Source organism: Mastigoproctus giganteus, chromosome 14 (genome assembly GCF_048544385.1).
Source record: "Mastigoproctus giganteus isolate SK-2022 chromosome 14, ASM4854438v1, whole genome shotgun sequence".
NCBI classification, from domain to species: domain Eukaryota; kingdom Metazoa; phylum Arthropoda; class Arachnida; order Uropygi; family Thelyphonidae; genus Mastigoproctus; species Mastigoproctus giganteus.
The window spans coordinates 64131628-64153948 of NC_143588.1; the positions used below are offsets into that span (position 1 = coordinate 64131628).

Below are 22321 nucleotides of genomic sequence, written 5' to 3' on the forward strand. Positions count from 1 at the left end.
AGAGATAGATCTGGAGCATGTCCCCGAGCAGTGGAGGTTTTTCATTGATTCATCCAAGGTCAGTTTGAAAGCAGTTTTACTCCGTAATGGAAATAAGTATCCATCTGTACCATTGGCCAATGTAGTTCACATGAAGGAAACATACGAGATCGTACAGGTTCTTTTGCGAAAAATATGCTATCAAGAATATAAATGGAAATATGTGTGCAGACCTAAAAGTGGTAACTTTGCTGACTGGGTTGCAAGGTTGCAATAAATACTGTTGCTTTTTATGCGAGTGGGACAGCCGAGCGAAGGATTGCTACTACAAGGTAAAAAAATAAAGCTAGACGGTTCAGAAACTACACCAGGCCAGAAAAATATAGTACATCCTCCTTTCGTGGATAAGTCAAAAAGTTATTTGCCTCCATTGCACATCAAGCTACGTTTGATAAAAAAAAAAATATTTCTTAAAGTGGTGGACAAAAAAGGAGAAGGATTTTCCTGTTTGAGGCAAAAGTTCCCCCGAATCAGTGAGGCCAAAGTAAAAGAGGGAATTTTTGTGGGTCCTCAAATCAAACTGCTATTCCAAGATGAGGAATTAAAAATTTAATGCTACAGGAATAAAAGCCTGGAAGGCATTCGAAATCACCAAACGATACTGAACTTGTGGATGAGCTAATTTTAGCGTACAGAGGGTTGGGATGCAGCATGTTCCTACATTCTCATTTTAAAACGATTATAAAAGGCAAAAAAGGACAAAATAAGTGTTCTGTTATCAGATAAACATTTTTGTGAATAGAATAAGGTTAATAGACCCATTGTTCAATATTTAGTACTGTATGCAACATTTTCTTAAAATATATGAAATCTTTTCACTTAAAATTGGTGGGTCTTGCAGCAATATGGTCGCCATATTTGGATTCAGCAACGTCAAATCTACAAGAATCACCCTGAATTAGGATTTTTGTCTTTCTACAGTTTGCTTGAACCAAAAAATAAAATTACAGTACAGTTGTTTTTCTGTACTGTTTTATGAAATATTATTAGAGTTGCTAAAATTACATTATCATGACTTTTATAGATGAATAGATAAAAAAAAATCCCAAAGTTCCGATTTTACTTCTTCGGAGTACATTTTTTCCCGATTGTTTTAATCTTCAGAATTCATTCATCCGGGTTTTTTTCTCTGAAAGACTGACCACCTTTTTGGCGATTTCGTTTGTTTGGAAATAGTGTAATATCAAGACAACTCGTTGCAAAGAAAAAAACTTGTTCTTCTCTTAAGTCCGCTGCATTAACTATCTTAAGTCCACTGCATTAACTACACGGTTTAAATCCTTCTAGCTGTAAAAATACGCGCAAGGACAAGCCAGTCCTCCTGACTGCATTTAAGTGAATGTATTTTTTATTAAACGAACTTTAAATTGCTGCGTGACATTGAATAACCCAAGATTCCAAGTTCACATTATTCAATAATAGAGTACAATCTGGTCGCCTGCTCCTTCATGGTCTAGTCAACATGGGTCCAAAAATTTACGATGTCCAACGTGTTTTTGACTTGGCATAGACAACTGTGTCTACTACAACAACAAACTTGGTCTTTCGGTTGACATTTGTCAAAGCGACTGTCGCCTACAGGTTTCACAAGTATATACAAAAAGGAGACAGAGTTGTGACCACCCGCTGTGATAATGATCCTGTTTACCTTCCACAAAGCATAATCCGCCTCTCGCTCCCTAATGATCTCTCTCTGGAAGCAAAATTTTCTTTCAATCTTTTTTTACCCCATTTCATACATAAATATTTTTATATTTTGGTTCATGACGTTGACTGTGTGCTGCACAAAGTTGGCGTATTTTTATTTTGGGCTAAAAGCTATTTTAAGAAAACAGTTTACTATTTTAGGACAATCCAGGGGCGGCTCTAGATGGGTGCGAGAAGTGCACAGTACCCAGTTGTATGAGGCTTTTTCCGTTTTGTTATAACTGATCACTTCAGACTGCGATGGATTCTTTTAAGATGACACTGCAACTAGCCACGGTACAAAACATTGTATCCGAATGGTTCGAGGAACATTCCAAAGATTTCCAACATCCATCTGGCCACCTAATTCTCGAAATCCGAATCCTTGAATGTCTGGGACATATTGAAAGGGCAGTTGGGCTTCGCAGTTCTCTACGGACCACAATACAGCAGTTAACAAGATGGAAGAATGGTCAAATTGGAGACAGACTCCCTCAGACATCTAGTGGAATCCCTGCCAGGACATATACGGGCTGTAATTCGAGCAAAAGGTGGTCCTACTGAATAACGGTTTCTAATTTTTTCGCAGTTAGTGTATAATGGAATAATCACTTCTTGATTTCTACTAGCAAAGTTGAATGCAGATGTTGGATTTTAAAATGAATAATTCATAAGGTGATTAAAGTACGTAATTACTGTTGAAGGCCGATTAAGGCGCTATATTCACCCTGATGGAAACTATTGTTTGCAATTATGCAAAACAGGAATAATGGTATCAGTTCGTTGAGTTTATTGGTAAAGGCAATTACGGCTTGTATAATTATATTCTGAAAAGCGCAACTATTTCCAGGAGACAACCGGGAAGATTTTCAAGGGCAAAGTTATTTTTAATTAGTATATTGGCTCTACTCATCAGCAATGCGAATATTAACGTTGTTATTAAAACTAAGTTTTGTAAGCTGGATAGCTCGATTGATTGTTAACGCAAAGATACACTTTGGCAACGTTTCATCCATCAATTGACCCTTTTCTGTACCGCAGCACCCCTAAACCGATATATGATTCTTTTCTTTGGAAGATGTTGGCTAAAATTCCCGTGCATCTTACTTTCTTCTAAGTTCTATAAATGAGAGTTCTATAAATAAATAAAATATGTCATCGGGAAGGGAATTTATTGATTAAGTAAATTAACCACTGAACGTTAATTACTCACATCTTTAATTGGTAATAAAATAATTGAGAATTTGCGCTATATATATATAAATGAATACGCAAACAGTAACGTACTTTAAATCTTACCCTGCAGTACGCCGACTCAGGCTAATTTGCTTAATAACTGTAGTATTTCAGCACTAGATGGCAGCACATATTGTGATAAAGGACATTTAGAGCAGGGGACAGATCTATTGACGTTTCATTTTCACATATTATAAGCCAGCTGATGCATGAAGGTACTGGATGTGTTTAGAGTTATGTACACTTAGTGGCAATTTTATTAGGTACACCTACCATTTTTATAGTAAGTGTACCTAATAAAATCTGGAATTTGTTTCCGATCAGGCAATTTTATTTTGTGTTCTTTTAATTGTAAATAAAAAAATATTTATTTTATGATTCGAGGAGACCGAGTTCCACGATTTTACGGGCCCTAGTCATTTATCTTCTTTGTCTAGGGGTAAGAAAGACCCTGAGTTAGCGTGATTAGTGGCTTGTTTTCACAGCTGCACGACTGTAGTAAACCATATCACCCAGCGTCCTTCCTGTGCAGTTTAGTGGTGCTGACATGCGTCCCAATGCCCTCGTGGGTAGCGCAGTTTGTAGAATCGTCGTCCTCCCCGCATCGGATGGAAAAGACCTGATTTCCAGTCTTGTCGATGACGGGAGGAATTTTTATGGGCCTTTTCAAAAGGTGGCTGGGTTAGTCGGTCTGAGGCGAGGGTAGCATGGTTTTTCTCCTGGAAACTCAGGGTTTTTTTACAGCAAAACAGAAAATCAACCACAGAACACATGCGATTTACAGACATTAGCATTAGGAGAGGCATACGACGCAAGAAAGCAAGCTTATGCAGCATCAGCCAAAAAACCCCCCCTCTCATTTCACCCCCATTCGTTCCTAAATCCTTGTCCAGCTCAGCCGAAAATTTATTCAACCTATCAACTTCCACAACAAAAGATGGAAGTCTGTTCCAGTAATCAACTACCCGCTGGCTAAAGGCAAATTTCTACCTATGTATTCTACAACTGTCTTTCCTCAATTTGAATTTATGCTCCCTCAGGTTCTTAATCTGAACAAGTGGAAGGATCCCATCAGAATTCAGCGTGCTGAACCTATTCAAGGCCTTATACACCTCAATCAGATCACCTCGCAGGTACACACTCTCCAGGCGCTGCAATTTGCAGAACTTAAGCCATCCTTGATAAGAGCACCCCTTTGTTCCCCTCACCAATCTTGTTGCCCTTCTTTTTACTCGTTCTAGCAACTCTACATCCTTCCTAAAATGAGACCTCCAGACCTGTACGCAATATTCAAGGTGTGACCTGACCATTGCATTGTATAAGGGGATAATCACCTCCCTGTCCCTGCTAGCAAAATTCTTATATATCATTGACAAGACTCCATGATCTGCCCTGGCAGCCCGTCTGCACTGCTCAGCGAACTTCATATCTGCCTGCACAATTACCCCCAGGTCTTTTTCATTTTCTACCACCTTAAGTGTAGTACCACACAGTTGGTACGTTTCTCTGGGGTTACTTCTACCCACATGCAGTACTTTGCATTTGTCAATGTTAAACTTCAGTTACCACTTCTTAGCCCATCTACCACACTTTCCCAGATCCAGTTGGAGTAGAATACTGTCGGTAAAAACCCTGCCAACCTTTGTATCATCTGCAAACTTGGACATTAATTCTGATATACCTTCATCAATATTATTGATGAATACACAAAACAACAATGGGCTCAGCACCCTGGGGAACTCCACTAATAACATTAGTCCACGAAGAGCTGCGTCCATTGATTACCACTCTTTTTTTTTTTTTTCCCCCTTTTTTTAGGAGCATTAGCAACTAAGGCCATATTGCTCCGGGAATATATGGTGGTCATTTTCTGACTTTTCCGCATCCTCAGTATTTGGTGGTGACGGGCTTGAACCCCGGTCTAATCAAGAAGCGTGTGCTACGCACTGCTGCTCCTTCCCACCTGGCTATGGAGGTCCACTCTCTGTCTTCTCACCCTCAACCATCCTTTTATCCATTGTAGCAACTTACCCTTAATGCCATTACCTCTCAAATTTGTACCCCTCCAATCCAAATATATGATATCAAAATTATTTTTGGCATTCAGTTCCTTTGCGACCACATCACAGTATCCAATCAAATTGGTCAGACAAGACCTCCATTTAACAAACCCATGCTGTGGCTGAACTAGGTGATCCAGTAGCACCTCCTTACCCAACGACTCCATTAATTTCCTTGGAACAGAAGTTAAACTAACATGTCTATAATTATTTTTCACCCTTTGAACTCCCTTTGTGAATTGGGGATACATTTGCACATCTCCAGTCGACGGGGACCTCCCATGACTTTATGGATGCTCTCATAATTATGCTAAGGATTTTCTTACTTCCTTTGCTGCCTCCTTTAATATAATTGGATAGATCCCATCCACCCCGGGTGCCTTTCTTATGTTTATCCTCAACAATTTCTCCCCTTTTCTCTCAGTTATTACAAAATTACTTAACCCTCTGTTAGAGTTCGATTAACTTCTCGGCTTCCCCTCGCTGAATAACTCCTCATGTGTGAATGTCGTTGCAAAATATTCATTTAGTTTGTTAGCTATCTGAGAAGGATCATCAACAGTTGACCCATCGATATCAAGTGGACCAATCAGATTCATCCCCTTCCTTCTAGAGTTTACATAAGTAAAGAACTCTATTCTGTTTTTCTTTGCATCCTTTACCAAAGATTTCTCGTAATTTGCCTTCGCCTGCCAAACCTCCTTTGTGACCTGATTACAGACTAGCTTATATCTGCCATAGGCTTCTGAGTCGCTTGATAATTTATATGCATCCCATGCATTTTTCTTCTCTGCCACGAGACTCATTAGTTCATCTGACATCCATTTAGGCCTAAACCTTGAACAGTATTTCTTAGCGGGAATGAAAAGGCTAGTAGCCTCCAAGATTAAGTTCCTGAAGGCTTCCCATTTAGAATTCAACATTTTTAGCATCATCAGTTGATCCCATGGTACAGAAGGTTAAAAACTGTCTGAGACCCCTGTAGCCACTTTTACGAAAGCAAAAGCCCTTCCCTTTATCCTTGATGGTAGTTACCTCTTTGAGTAAATCCCACATCAGCACCCTTTGATCACTGCCACCTAGTGGTTCACTTATCTGTAAATTCTTAATGCATGAATAACCACTGCTGATAATCAGAACAAGAGTATTACTCCCTCTGCTTGCCTTTCGAACATGTTGATGTAGAAAATAGCCGTCCAATAAATCCACAAAAGTCCTGCTAGGGTGCGAGTGACCAAACCACAAGTTCCAGTCAATATCTGGAAAGTTAAAATCCCCCATTATAAGACTCTCCGATTTACTGGCTCACTCTGTTTCTGTGCACAATTGCTCATTATACTCATCAGATTCATTTGGCCTATAACACACTCCTACTCTCATTTTACCTTTTCCAGTGCTTATGTCACACCAAACAGACTCAACGTTGCATTGTCCACCAACATCAATTGGATGCACTTCCTTAGATTTTATGTGTTTCTTGACTAACAGCATAATCCCTCCTCCCTTCCTGTTTTGTCTATCCTTCCTGTACACATTGTACTCCTCAAATTCCAATTCTGCACTGTTTATGTCCGTGTGACACCACGTTTCTGATATCCCAACAGTATCTGCCTTTGATGTCTTGACTAGCAATTCAAGCTCATCAAATTTATTAACTATACTCCTAGCATTGATTTACATGCAAATATACATGCATCTGTTTCTCATCTTAGTTACCCTAACACAGTCCATGTATTTATTTGTTCCCCTATGACTCCCAGCGGTCCTGGAAATCTCCACTGCCTTGCTTTCCAGGCTGCTGCTCATTCTGATAGAAGCAGTGCAAGAATCGCTTTTGCGTCTGCCTTCGGCTACTGTTAACCTTTTAGTCTGTGTTTCTCTCAAAGCTAGCAGTTTTCCGACCCACCTAACACTGCCTCGATAGCATCAGCATCGAGACAGTGTTAGGTGTACATGTTAAGGCGAAATATAGCCTAAGTTGATGATGCGCCTAAAATCCCACAACTATAACTATGATATCGTTTTCTACCTAATATTTATGGTAATATTATTCTCTTGATGTCAAACTACAGCGTTCGAACAGCTGCGACTGTGCTTCTCCTGCATTCGTGTTTCAATATTCGATCTGTAGCGTAATCTAATCCCAGTTCCCTTAACTGATTGAATACTGTACAGAAAGTTTAAGTATCTTTCCTTATATTAAAATTGTATTGGATTATTAGACGGGAAGATTCACCTACTATTCGCAAATGGCATCTTGGAGGGTTCGTTGGACATTGTCAAAGATGTTTGGTGTAATTCTGCTCACTGATGCGCAGTAGCAACTTTGGATCGATCAATTATATGTAATTAAGTAAGGACTTCGCAAGAGATGTTTCGTAGCACGCTGGTTAAGCTTGAATTTTAAATCCACGAGCGATGCGATTCGGGATATAAATATTCATGGACTATTTGATATTCTAATAAAGAAAATCGCATTTGTAACTGGATGCAGAACTATGCAAATGGCAGTCTGAAATTAATAAAACATCTCATTAAACACGTAGGAGTGGCATAATTCTTTATTGATGAAGGGATTTTTTGTCTTGGATTACAGAAAACTATCCAGCTACCAGTTTTTAAGGAAGGTAAAGGGTGGATGATGATTCCTGTGGGCACTAATGATTTAAAACATAAACGAGCTGATGATCCGGACAAGAAATGGACTTAAGAGCGTTTGAAAATCTTATGGGAAGGAGTAACTCTTCTCTTCGTGGCGCTCCTATAGTTAACGAGAACATTTGTTTTGTAAAGATGGAATTCATTTGAACAGAGGAGTTGCAGGAGGTTTTGTTAATGCCATTGGAGAGGCTGTAATGTCTTGGGGGATGTTTATTTGTAAATAAGTTAACCGAATTTGAGTTTTTGATGAGCAACCAATGCTGATATATTAAGATTGAGGAGACCTGATGCTATCCATAGATAAGGGATGAAGGATTTCGTTATAGTGACGTGTTCAGGAAGGATGGACATGTTTCAAGTGAAGGGAGATTCATGCTTTTTTTTTTTTATCAAAGGTCTCTGAAAAGATAACAGACTATATTCATAGTTCACATGACGTTCTAATGGAGTTTGAGTCTGTGTGGTGCAAGATGACATGCTGTAAAGGGAAGTCGATATTCAGGGTACGTTGCAGATGACGAGCGATTCTGAGAAGTGTGACAAAAATCTGTGGACAACTTAAACGGGCAGCTACGTATGATTGCCTCATCATGGACTACTTAGTTCTACCTCTTATAGACTGTAAATTGTGGACATGGGAAAACAGATTTCCGAGTATTTCAACATGTCAGAGAAAGTCCAAAGAGCTCTAATATCTTCGACTTTGTTCTCATCAAGGATCCAAACTGCATCCAAAATTTGAGAGGGTAGCAACCAAAGCGGACAGTGACCACGATGTCATGAAATGGGTAATGCTCAAAGAGATTTCTGTGGTTAAGCGTAAAGGGGAAGGCTCCAATTTCAAGAAGGGACTATATTGGATTGAGGTATTTTTTGTACTCTATTAACTGGAGAGATGCGCTGAAGGATATATGGCAAGTATTCAAGGCAAGTATTTATCCTGGTGGCTAGAAATGCATTTGGCCCAGTGAAAGAATTCTCCAAAAGAAAGATGCCCAAGTAGATGCCACAGATTTAATAGAGCAAAAATAAAACTATGGAACAGTTACAGACCATCGCAAGATACTGATTTATGAGTTTTAAAAGCGGGTATGGAACACACTGATAAGCTAAGACAGGAGAAAGCTGAGAATGAAAAATCGCTAGCAAAGAGAGCTAAAATGGAGACAGTTCTTTTCTTTTCGTACGTGAGTACAAAAAGGAAGAGAGTGAATTAGATAGCTTCCTATACTTGATTGAAATTGAAAAGTCACACAAAGCCCAGCAGAAGTGATAGACGAGTTGAATATGTACTTTAAAACTATCTTTACAGTTAAAAGCCTATTTGTACCATAAGGGATCAGTGACAAATAGTCAGACTGCTATAAATTAAGTGATATGTCGGTCTCGAAGGAGAGTCTATGGGAAAAACTACTGAAGCTGAGGCGCCTGGACTGGATGGTTTATATCCTGCTCATTAATAAAAAAAAAAAAAGCTACATGTGATTGCATCGTACTGTTGGGGTTGGGGATGTTAATGAGATCATTAGAGTCTGAGACGATCCTCCCTGGAGAAGCCCTACCGTCTCCCCAGTCGAAAAAGGTGTGAAAGACATGATGGGCAACTATAAACTCATTGATTTAAACTTCAACTATAAACTCATTGGTTTAAACTTCAGTGGTGGTATATATGAAAAAAACCAGTAGTGTGTATGCGGGGAGCATTGTCGAGACCACGTTATGTCAAGGATCTGGGTATATTCTTACTATGTGTACGCCATATCCAAAAATTTCATTACTTCATACAGCATTTTCCACCCACTTTTTCTTACTATTGAATACACCATGAATTGTCAAAATAATAGAGCAAGCTTATCTGCGAAAAGATCTAAACCTCCCAAGCACTTCCTAATTCATTTCACAAATATACGTGGTCTCAATTCTAATCTCAACGATGTCCATTTCCACTTGCAGTCTTCCAAACCCCATGTACTTTTTCTGGCTGAATCTCAGTTATCGGTTGATCCAACTACTGCTCATCTCAGTTGTCCAAATTATTCGCTGTATGACTCCTTTCGCCTCAAAGGTGGTACTTGTGCATATGTCCGTTCTGATATTCCCTGTCAGAGACTCGGCAATTTGGAATCTCCTCTCTTTGATCTTCTCTGGTTTAAAGTCTCTCTACCTCATTGTGTCAAATTCATCTGTTGTCTCTACCGTTCTCCCAACTCCACTAATCACTTGGAGCTCTTTGACTTCCTCTTTTGCAACTTGACTTTCTCCAGTCCAACTTTCCTAACAGTGACGTAATTTTCCTTGGTGATTTTAATGTTCACAACTCCAGCTGGCTTCCGTTTTCTAGTCACACCGACCCAGCAGGTCGAGATGCTGAGGCTTTTGCAATTACTAATGACCTTGCACAGATTGCTCATTTACCTACAAGAATACTGGACAATCCTAATCATACAGCCAATACGCTTGATCTTTTTCTCACAAACAACCCTTCTAAGTACACGGTCGAAGTGAAAGGTCCTTTAGGCACTTCAGATCACAACTTGGTGATTGTCTCTTTCCAATGGAACCTTTATCTCATGGCTATTCCCAACCTCGTATTGTTTGGCATTACAAGAATGCAAAATGGGACGACCTGCGAGACTTCTTTTCTTTGGTCGGATTACTGTTTCAAAACTTCTGATGTCAACGTTTGCTCAGATCGTGTCAGTGAAATTATTCTTGCAGGAATGGAATCCTTTATCCCACACTCCACTTTAAAATCTCGTCCTTTATCTAAACCTTGGTTTTCCAATAAATGTGGTAAGGCTAGTCAAGAGAAGAACTTTGCATATCGTAATTGGCTTGTTTCTAATTCTTCAGTTTCATTTTCTGCCTACACCAAAGCTCGCAACAATTGTAAAGCAGTTATTAATCAGTCCAAACTAGAGTTTGAACAGGCTAAGAGTAGAAAACTTGCTTCTTGCCCTAATGGTAGCCGAGCATTCTGGTCTCTTGCCAAAGCTATTGGCCGCAACTTTTGCCCATCTCTGCTCCCACCTCTGTCCAAACCAGATGGTTCTGTTGTCACTTCAGCTAAGGATAAAGCTGACCAGCTAGCATCCCATTTTTCTTCCAACTCTTGTATTAATGATCTTGGTAAAATACCCCCCACCATTCCCAACACGCTCCATTCAGTGCCTCCTGTGGTCTATCGTCAAAAGGATGTCAAAAGGATTTTGACGAATCTTCATGGTAAGAAAGCTCCAGGTCCTGATGGTATTTCTCCACTTGTTCTCAAAACCTGTGCTCCTGAACTTACTCCTATTCTTTGCCGCCTTTTTTCACTTTCTTATTCCAAGTGTTTTTCCTTCTGCTTGGAAATTTGCTCATATCCAGCCAGTTCCTAAAAAGGGTGACAAATCCCTCCCATCCAATTATCGTCCCATTGCAATTATTTCTACTCTCTCTAAAGTAATGGAGAAATCAATTAACCGCCAACTCTTAAACTACCTAGAAACCTTTGGTCTGATCAACGATCGCCAGTATGGATTCCGTCAGTGTCGATCCACTGGTGATATTCTGGCTTATGTTACCCATTTATGGACTAATTCAATGGAAAGGGGTGGTGAAACACAAGTAGTTGCTCTTGACATCTCGAATGCTTTCGATCGTGTTTGGCATAAAGGTCTACTAAACAAGCTTCCATCTTATGGTTTGCAACTGTTTTTAGTAATTGGTTATCCATTTTTCTCTCTGGTTGCTCACTGAGAGTGATGGTAGATGGCTCTCTGTCTTCTAACTTCTCCACTAATCCCGGTGTCCCCCAAGGTTCAGTTCTTTCCCCCACTCTTTTTCTCTTGTATATTAATGACCTTCTTCCATTGACTGGAAATCCTATCCATAGTTTTGCCGATGATAGCGCATTGCATTCGACTTTCCATTTTGAGAAACCTTGTTCTGCTCAATCAGCTTCAACTTCTCGAAAAGCCGCTACCAATTCCTTAAATGCCGATCTTCAGGCAATTCTCCAGTGGGGCAAAGACAACTATTGATTTCAATCCTTTTAAAACTCAGTCTTGTCTTATATCTCGCAAAAAGGATTCTTCTGCTCCTATACTTATCTTTAGTGACACTCCGATTTCTAGGCAAAAGGATATATCTCTTTTGGGGATTACCCTGACTTCTAATCTCTCTTGGCACAAGCACATTACAAATATTGCTTCCTCTGCATCTAAAAAACTTGGTTTTCTCTTTCGCTCTCGCCATTACTTTTCTTCCAAACAGCTGCTCACTCTGTATAAATCGCAAATCCGCCCTGCCATGGAATATTGTTCCCACATCTGGGGTGGTGCCCCCAAAACCTCTCTCAGGCTTCTTGATTCCATTCAGAAGAGGGCAGTTAGGTTAATTAATGATTCATCTCTAACAGAGTCTCTCCACTCGCTGTCTCATAGACGCACTGTTTCTGCTGCATGCCTCTTCTACAGATACTTCCATGGGCACTGTTCTTCTGAATTGGCTTCTATAATTCCCACTCTCTCTTTCAAAACAGTCCAAACACGTGCCGCCACCAGCCAACATCCATTTACTGTCCAACTTCAAACCCACAGAACCAACTTTTCTTCTTCCTCATTTATTCATTCAACTGCCGTTTTCTGGAACAACCTTCCTTCATACGTATTTCCTGAAAACTACAGTCTACAGAAGTTCAAGTCCAATGTCAACAAATATCTTCTCAACATCCAACCCAAGCACGGTACTAAGTACTATAGGTTCTAATACCTCTCGTGTTTGGGGTTTACATAAAATAAAAAAGAAATATGAAAGATGCCATTGAATACCCAAATTTTTGACGTCGTCGGATTTCGAAATCTTAGTAGAGTACTGAGAAAACTGGGCGCTGGTTATGAACAGTGGTAAAGCTCCCGAGGAGTTGCTGAAAATAGAGATTAACTATTGAGAGATTCCTAGTATCAGAAAGTATCGGAATTCTGTGTTAGTTAGTGGCTAAAATTTGTTTTCATCCTGGTATAAGTTGGGTTTCTTCGCCAATCTACCACTATAGCTAGAACAGACTTGAAGAATAAGGTCAATCCCCCATCCCCAATGGACTCTTACTCTATCGTGCATACGGATTGATTTATGAATTTTAATTTATCTAAAAATAATTTGTCTCTGAAAGTTCGGAACACATTACTTAATTAGACTTCTGTGTTACTACATCCCTCCTAACCTGGCACGTGTTAAATGTATACGGTTTGTAATTTGTTTTTTTGTAATAAATGTATACATTTATTACAAAAAACAAACAGATTTTAAAATAATTGAACATTGTATAGTTTATTTAAAGCATTAATTTGTATTTTATATATATGTATTTTTGTTTATTTAAAAAGATATTCACCATATTTTTGTAATTTTAAGTTATATTCCTTGTAAAATACGCCTTTAGTAGATATTTAAAAGTCAGATTATTTTTTAGCGCTGGGTAGAACAAGACTGACAATAAAATTTATACTTATATTCGGTGTTGTTATTATTATTATTTATTTTTATTTATTTTTTGGAAGGTGTCAACCCAAAACATTTGCATAGCATCATTTTAGTTTTTGTTGGATTGATATGCATTTTGAGTGCAGCCCAAGTTGAGAGTTCGTTGAGGACCTGGTCTGCGTTTACTTCGATGACCTTCCGTGGATGCCCTGACACCACCACCGTGAGACCATCAGCGAAGGTCACGATTTTCGCATTCCTGATGGTGCTGGAGAGCCAGTATTGGAGAACAGTGTTCCAAATGAGGGGTTCCAAGACTGACCATTGGGAACAACATCGATATACTGATTTGGTGACTTGCTGGAATTTTGACTTAAGAAGAACTGCTCTGAAAATAATTCTGGAAGAAGCTGTATAATTGCCGGGGGCAAACGCTCAGCTCGAAGGCACTCTCCCAGCAGATAGTGTCGAAGGCTCCCTCAAAGTCTATGAAGATGGCCAATTCAAAATTTTCCTCAGAACTCTTAAATATGTAAAACTAGGAAAGAGCTTCTTCATACGACCTTCCTCGGGTAAAGCCATGCTGACATGGTGAGACCAAATCGTGCATCTGTAGCAGGGAGGCAACCCTAAGAGCCATGATTTGCTCAAGGACTTTACCATAGTTAGCCAACAGGGCGATAGGCTGGAAGCTGCAGGGTATGTTGATGCTTTGTGAGGCTTCTTGATGAGGCGGAGGAGAGCCAGCTTCCATTCTTTTGGGAAGCACCCTTCATCCAAGCATTTATTCAAAATAAAGAGTAGATGGTGCGGCCACAGTTTGTGAAAGCGGATGATGAAGATGTATTCTGTTAGGTCAAGGCTCTGGCACTTTTTGATGTTGATGTTTTTAAGCACTGCTCCCAGTTCTTCTAGGGTGAACGGGTCTGTTTGCTCTTTTGATATATAATTGCTGTTGGTGGCTCTAATTGCTGAATGTTCTGGGTGATCCTCAGAGACGTCATCAGGTAGAAACAAATTGTCTAGAATAAGGTTGGCGGAATCCTGCCAACACTTAATTTCCTGAGCGTCTACTGAAACAGTGCCGAATATTTCCGGGGAGAAGGTTTCCTCTCTTATACACAATACCCCATGGTTTCTTTTACGAAATTTGCCCAAGTTTCTCTCTTTCTAGCTGCAATTGCCTTGGTATACTCATGCTTTTTGGCGATATAATCCCTAGGAAGGCGTTCGACATCGGGGGCTGGTCAATCACAATGTTGCTGGTAGTTCCTGCGTGCAATGTGGATCAACTTTCAAAGAGTTCCCAGGTCCACCAGGGACAGATTGCCGGGCGGAACATCTTCTTCCTTGAGGACCTGTACGAGGCTCTGTGTATGGAGTGCTGTGTATGGTAGTTAAGTCCTCTGCATTTAGCGAGTCCATCTGAGATGGGTCTGTTGTTGGAAAGTCTAGTTCTATGGAGCTGTAAAATGCTTCCCAATTGACGTTTCTCGAAGAGAATCTGACGAAGTCAGTTGTCCTTGCTCCGTTGTTGTTTCTCTGTGGAACCAAGTCAAGATGGAACAGTATGCCTCTATGGCCTCTAACAGTCAGATCTGGAGTTACGCCCCAGCAGCTAATCTACTGACATAGGTCCTTAGTATAGAGGGTTAAGTCAATATTAGATTCATCAGTGGAGCTAGAGTACGTAGTGAACTGGCTAGGTTGGTTATGGGTAATAAGATTTTGACCGACGATAAAGTCCTCAAGAAGCTGGCCATCGGCAACGGCACTGTGCCAGAAACGGGATTTTGTATTCAAGTCAGATGCAACCAGGAGTTGTTTAGGGCCAATAAAATTCAGGGCGAATTCCAAAAAGTTTAGTGTTTCATTGATGGCCCCTGAGGGAGGACTGTAGAGTGATGTAGGTGGAGAACTGATTGAAGAGGCCCTGGGCAACCAGGACATTGAGATCTCTATTTAAGACTTCTATACATGTTTTAAGGTTCACTGGGACAGGTTGAATGACCCGAGTATGTAAAGAAAAGCTAGTAATTTTAGAGGTTGTATTCTAGCAGCATATTGGCTCCTGAATCAGAAAAACATCAATTGAATGCTCCTCAGCGACTTGGCGTATTCCATCTGCAACTGCACGGGACTTTTGCCCATTTATTTGCATCATCCGCAGGTATTTAGGTTGGGATACAAAGTCCCCTCTGGGACTCAGACCTAAAAGTGGTCTCAGCCTTAATTTCCTCCCAGGAGAATCCATGGTTCAGTAGGTTTGTGTGGAACAGATTCTCCAGTAATGCAATCAAGCCAACTAACCCCCCCCCCCGGTGAAAAAGAAAATTGATAAGCACGCAACACAATAAGTAATTGCCACCGCACATACTCAAATATGTAATTACTAAGACATCATTGCAGTAGTTTTTTCAAGACAAAATTTAATGGTGGTAATTTTTTATTATTAATTAAAAGTTAGATTAAATTAATTAAAATTAAAATAATAGGTTTGGCGCTCGTTATTTTAGTTTAAGCGTGGCCATGCTAGATAAATCACGTGCACGCGCTTTTGTTTTTCTAGAATGACCACGCGGTACCATTCTTGATTTCCATATATCACATATTTATGTATTCATAGCTGGGGAAGAGACACACACAGTGTCGAAAGCTTTTGTATTTTATTTTATCAAAAGGAGCGAGCAGGAGGAGAGGGTGAAACTCTCTAGTAATTAAATAACAAATATATTTCTCAACCGCAGCAGTGCGTTTTATTTAGAGTTGTGTTATTCCAAGGCAACTCGTAGTGAAGATGCCTTCATAATATGATATTAAAACTATAGGAGACTGGTTTATCACGAATACAGCGTATTATGCAAATAATTTCTAATTTAAATAAATAAAATATATTTCTATGTTTGATAATAAACGTTAATGTGAGGTTTTGTCAAATGTGTTCAACGCCAGCTGCTGAAAGAACCATTCGAAACATCTTAATAAAAGACTTTTATATTCAGACAAATAGTTTCTTTACTCTCTCTTCGTGAAGTGTGTGTAGGTACAAAAGGTGCGGGAGGGAAAAATCACCGCCCGTCTGTTCAGTTGATATCAAAATTTCCCGTCATGTTGTCATGGTTACGAGGCAGAAGTTCTTGGAGTTGAGGATCTCGGGACGAGTCTTTTGTACAGTCCGCGCCGTCTCCGCTCTCCATGATATAATACAGTTTGTTGCCGAGCCCGTGGTGATTGTGAGTGCGAACGCCTACGGTCCCTTCGGTCAAGGTGACGATCGACACCTCGTCCTGTTGGGGAAAATAGGAGACGCTACTGCTGCGCCTCACCTGCCGGTGCTTCATGGGTCGATACCTGTACTTACACCTGAACACCGAGAATAAGGTGAAGAAGCCAACGACGATCAGCACCGACCCGCCTGCTAGGGTCGTCGCCAGAACTACTGTCGTAGTTTCCACCCACCTCTGGGAGGCGGTTGACGTTTCGTAACCCTCGTTAGCAGCGTGCAGAGATATTCGCCTCTGAGGGGTGGTCTCCACCTGGCTTCGATTTTCCGAATGCGTCTCCTCGCTGCTCGTTTCATTGAAGAAGTTCGACAGGCTGTCGTACTGAACGCTAACGTTCGTGGGGATGTGTCGGAACGTCCGTCCCCGAGTACTGTCCGTGGTCGTATCACTCAGATGCTCGTTCGTTTCGCTTTCCGTTGAATAATCTGCGGTGTACAGAAGGGTAGAGGCGTGCGTTTCCATAGGTAGCGTAGGTACAGTGGACGTCACAACCCCTGTAGCGACACCTAGCGGGAGTTCGCTGAAGTCGACAGTCATGGTTACTGTCTGAGGGATTTTGACGTCTTCTTCGGTGAGGGTCATCACCGGCTTGAATTGGAGTCTCTCTGGTGAGGCACAGCGAATGTTGTGGCTGTTATCAAATTGTAGCGTTGGCACACGGATCCAGGAGGTGAGCCACAGAATGCCACTGTCGCAGTGCCACAGATTGCCACTCAGTTTGATCACTTTGAGAACTGGGAAGAAGGAAGGAAAATCCGACCTTAGCTTTACTAATTTGTTTCTCATCACATTCAACTCCTGCAGTTTTCTTAGACTGTGTAGCATCCTGGTCGAAGTCAGAATCTGGTACACCAGTCGGACGCTGTCGTACGCTTCCAGAAGTTGCAAGTTTTCCAGTGGGTCGAGTGCAGATTCGTCGATTCGGATGTTGGTCGCTATCCGAGAAACCTGCAAAGTCTTTAGCCGACTGAGTCCATACAGAGAACGGGCTTCAATGGTTTTCAGTATATTCTGGGAGAGGTCTAGAGTCTCCAGTTTTGTGAGGTTGGCAAAGACGCCTTCCGTCAAGTTTTCAATGCGATTAGCCTGCAGGTGGAGCGTCTTGAGACCCACGAGATCGCAGAAGGCACATAGTGAAAGTTCCCGAATATCATTACGCTGAAGGAAGAGTTGTTCGAGGCGTACCAGACCCCTGAAATTGTAAGGAGATATTCTGGTCAGTTTATTCTCCTCCATGTACAGAGCCTGCAGACTTGGGGGAAGGTTACGCGGGACGCTGGTTAGACAGTTTCCATTTAGCCACAGTCGCACGAGGTATTCTTGCCTCCCTAGGGCATCATTCTCCACTTCGTAGATACAGTTGTCGTCTAGAACCAGCAGTCCCAGATATGGGTAGCTGTCGAAGTCCCCTGCACTGATGCGGGTTAAATTATTTTTGGCAAGTCGAAGGTCACGCACGAACTTCGTAAGGCTTTGGGGAACTCTAGATAGTCCCAAGAGGGACATGTCGATGAACTGAAGACGAGATCCGAAGAAATCCAATCTGGATAAAGATGTTAGTGGATTATTACTGATGATCAGATGGGCTAAGTTGGTGAGGTACTGAAAAGTTCCGACCTCTACAGAGCGGATGGTATTAGAGTCCAAATTAAGATACTGGACTTTTTGCAGTCCAGCAAAAGTGCTGGCTGTTAAGAAAGGAATATGATTGTCTCGTAGATTCAGTTGTTCTAAATTTTTGAGCTCGCCAAAAGCTACATCAATGCTGACCAGAAGATTTGAAGAAAGTTCTAACACGCGAAGGCTCTCCAGACCTTGAAATATAGCGGGTGTCAGATCCTGGAGCATGTTCTGGCTCAGATCTAATCTTTCAAGCCTTGGAAATTTCTCAAAGGTTCCGTTTTCAATGATCTCTATTTGAGTCTGTTGTAATTTTAATTCCTGGAGTTCCTCCAACCCTTGAAGATGTTGGGAAGACAACGATTTAACCACATAGTTCCGGAGTTCAAGACGAATAACCGTTCTCGGAATGGCTGGAAGACTGTCCCAAACACCATCTCCCACACAACTGGCATATTCGCCTTGCTCGTCGCAATAGCACGAAGTTGAGCACCCGGCTGCGCTGAGAACAGGAAAAACTACAATCCAGGAAAACACACTCCATGATAGAGCCATCCCCAATTGAATCAACAGGGCCAACACAAAGCTAGGAGTCACCACAGAGAAGGCATCTTGAGGTGTTTGTTTGTGGCCATTTTCCTGGGTCCCGGAATTTGGGGGGGGGAGGGATTATTGTTTCATCTTTGTCCCACTTCAGTTCCCACACACCCACCTACATCCATAGTGGATTGATGAAAGCAGAACAATCACATTTTGTATTTCAGCCGACCTTGAGTTTCAGGCCATTTCCTATTCGATGCAGAGTTTCTTCAATGCGACCACCAAAGGTCTGTATACGTTATAGCTTCCTGCGGGAAGACCGCTTGGACTGCTTATCAACAGGAACTACTTACTGCACACCCCTGCTATCGCTAATTGAAGATTTTGAGGTCATTCCCTTGACATACTTTGAGAACGGGTTTTGACCGTCATTACATGCAATTCTGGTGTAGCTTTTGCTTGGTTTATTTTCCCACTTCATGATGAGTTGAGTTGAGTTTCTCATTACTCCGGTTTATTAGCTGATGTCAGTGTCTCATCACTGAGTTATTTGTGCCCTCATGGTTGGAAGGTGAATTTCGAGTTCAATGCGACTAACTTTTTAAATGCCGACCATATCGAAGTATTAATGTAAATAAAAAAAAGATGAATCTCCAGCCTCCCTCTATATTTAGGAAACACGGCAGACAGCGACAGATGGAATTCCTTTTAATGGTAGAAACAAGGGAGAGTCGAGACCAAAGCCTTCACTTTCCGGGCGACCTAAAATATAGAAATGAAAGAAGTTACTTTTGTTAAAATCCATTTCATTTACCAATCATTTCTTTTAACTAAAGAGCATTAAACATTTGTACATAATTTAACCTGTACTTCAACAATTAGTTCATAGCAGTGACCAAACATGAGCCAAATCATTATGATCACCTATCTGATGGCGTGTTGAGCTGCCCTTCGCAGTGATAACTGCTTGAACTTGGCGTGGCATCGACTCCACGAGTCCACAGAAGGTGTCTTCGGGTATCCTAAACCAGCTGGACAGAAGGACATCCCGTAGTTTGCAAAAGAGCGAGGCACTGGCGTGGAGTAAGAATGCTGCATTCTACTGCATCCCACAAATGTTGTATGGGACTGATGTCGGAAAAATTTGGCACCCAGGGAGCACACGAAATACTTGGACATGATCCCCCGAGCCACTCTGCAAAATGCGGACCTTGTGATACGGGGCAATTGTGGTTGCTGAGATGCTGATCTCCGGCTTCCTAGCACCGCAAATCATTCCGCGTTCAAACTTCATTAGCTTCTTCCCTTCCTCCACTTCACGAGCTTCGTGCTGATGAACTGACAGGCACTACCATGCCTTAATTATATACGCTGCACTAGTGGTTTTGGCTCATTATAGCCCTAGTTGCTGATGTGCCATTAAAATCCAAACAACCAAACCAAACTAGCTGCACTGGTAGGTGACGTCACTTCTAAGCGCTGTGGGATGCGTCCGCTCGTGGAGAGAGGGTGGTTCATAATATTTTGGCTCATGAGTGTATTTGTAATTGTAAATTTGTAATTAATTATAAAACGTAGGTTTTTATCAAAAATTTTAAACTTAATTTTTAATATTTTAAAATATTTTGGAGTTTCAGCTTGTCGGTGATTACTATTTCTCTGAACAGCTGTTCAGGTTCAATCATGTTCATCCTCAAAACGTGAGGAATTCTTATGGGTTGAGTTAGTCGGTCTCAGAAGCGGCTGCATGTTTTTTTATCCCTGAAACAGGTTTTTCGTCCAACAAACAGGAAAATCGACCGCAGAACACACGCAATTTACAGATATATTATATATGGAGCAATATGGCCTAAATTTCTGATGCGGCTGAAGCTCTACAGCAACCATATTTATATAGACATAATACACAATGGCGTCTAAGTTGTCGATACACTTAAAAACCAATAGTAAACACATTGTGGTTAAACGGCTCTGGTTCTAATCTCATAAAGAGTAGGGTTGCACGGTTTCCTTCTTGAAAAATCAGTTTTTCATGCAGCGAAAAGGCAAAGCCGGCCACAGAAAATGACATTGACATACTGTTGCCTCATAGCCTTACTTGCTTTGGAACTTAACGCACACACATGCTTACTAGTGGTTCTTGTTCATAAACAAGAAAATCAAGAAAATAACATGTTAAAATCTATGTTTAGGATTATCAGACTTTGTCGGTTTTGAGAAATGTCTGGTAACGCTAAACATTGTTTTTTAACTAGTGGATAGATTAACCTTTTAGAGATGAAAAATGATCATCTCCAAAAGGTTTATCTACTGTTTAATCACCTTTTAAAAACGGACAGTGGCTAAATAGCCCTCGTTGTACTTAGCTACCTCACCTGGGTGTGATTGAAACCATTGATAGCCAAACCACTGAGGAAGCTCTCTGCAATAAGTTAATCCAAAGATGGAAAGGAGGTGGACATCCAAGTGTATCCACATTAATCCTGGAACAAAACCCCTTGTTCAAAAACATTATAAAATTAGAAGCCTTCAAGAAGAAATAAAACAGGCGATGGAAGAGGACTCGGCCGCAGTTACATCTTATTGATTTCAAGGGGGGAAAAAGCGAACAATATTCTTGAAATCTGTAAAGTAAGCATACTAAGAATCGTTGGCAAGAAAATTAAAAATTCTGAAGTCTTTGTTAAAGTACTGATTGCTCTCAATTGCAAATGCTTTCAATATACCTCAGCCTTTCGACCAAGATGCTCCAATTCACAGGATTCTGTTTGGAGAAGTATCGTTAAAGCGGGTGAACTTATTAAAGTCCTGTCCAATAAATCGACAGTCGAACCGAATGACTTCCCTCTTCTTGTCCTGGAAATCTATAGTGTGCATAGATTATAGCCGCTACTTGATGTTATAGTAGGATTTTAGTAGTATCATCAACTAAGACAGTATTCCTCCGAGTAAATTGCTTGTGTTCTGTGGTAGATTTTCTGTTTGTTGGACAAAAAGCCGGAGTTTCCGGGAGGAAAGATCACGCTACCCCTGCCTGAGGCCGACTAACTCAGCCAAGTAGTAGTAGTAGTAGCAGTGGCATTTGATGCAAGAAAGCAAGTGTATGAGCTTATGCAGCATCAGCCAAAAAAAAAAAAAAAATCACACCATTCCCTCCAAATGCCTGTCCAGTTCCTCCTTAAATTTATTCAACCTATCAACTTCCACAACGACAGATGGAAGTTTGTTCCAGCAATTAACCACCCGTGGCTAAACGCAAATTTCCGCACATCTATTCTACATTTGTCTTTCCTCAATTTGAATTTATGCCCCCTTAGGTTCGTAATCTGAACAAGTGGAAGGATCCCATCAGAATTCAGCGTGCTCAACCCATTCAAGGCCTTATACACCTCAATCAGATCACCGCGCAGGTGCCTAGTCTCCAGCCACTGCAATTTGCAGAACTTAAGCCTCTCTTGGTAAGAGGATCCCTTCATTCCCCTCACCAATCTTGTTGCCCTTCTCTGTACACGCTCAAGTAAATCTACATCCATTCCCAAGTTGTGAATAAAGCCCGTAAAAGATCTCATCACTGACTGAATTCGAACCCTTGCATTTTCCACCCGGTGTGGAGATGACGGTGTTTATATCCACTGTGCTACCCACGAGTCGATCTAGAATTAATCAGCCTGCTCAGAATCATTAAGGGCAGCTTGGCATACTTTGATCAAGTGTTCTTTTAACTAATAT

General features: G+C 41.0%; 1 protein-coding gene across 1 annotated transcript in view; it reads right to left on the minus strand.

The window, feature by feature from the left end:
* Window positions 1-16126: 16126 nt before the first annotated feature.
* Window positions 16127-22321, minus strand: part of LOC150075174 (uncharacterized) — a 60922-nt gene continuing 54727 nt past the window's right edge. Inside the window, exon 2 of the mRNA XM_090388734.1 lies at window positions 16127-19354. Coding sequence (XP_090244860.1) covers window positions 16232-18607 — 2376 coding nt within the window. The 5' untranslated portion in view covers window positions 18608-19354 and the 3' untranslated portion in view covers window positions 16127-16231. The remainder of the gene's footprint in view (window positions 19355-22321) is intronic.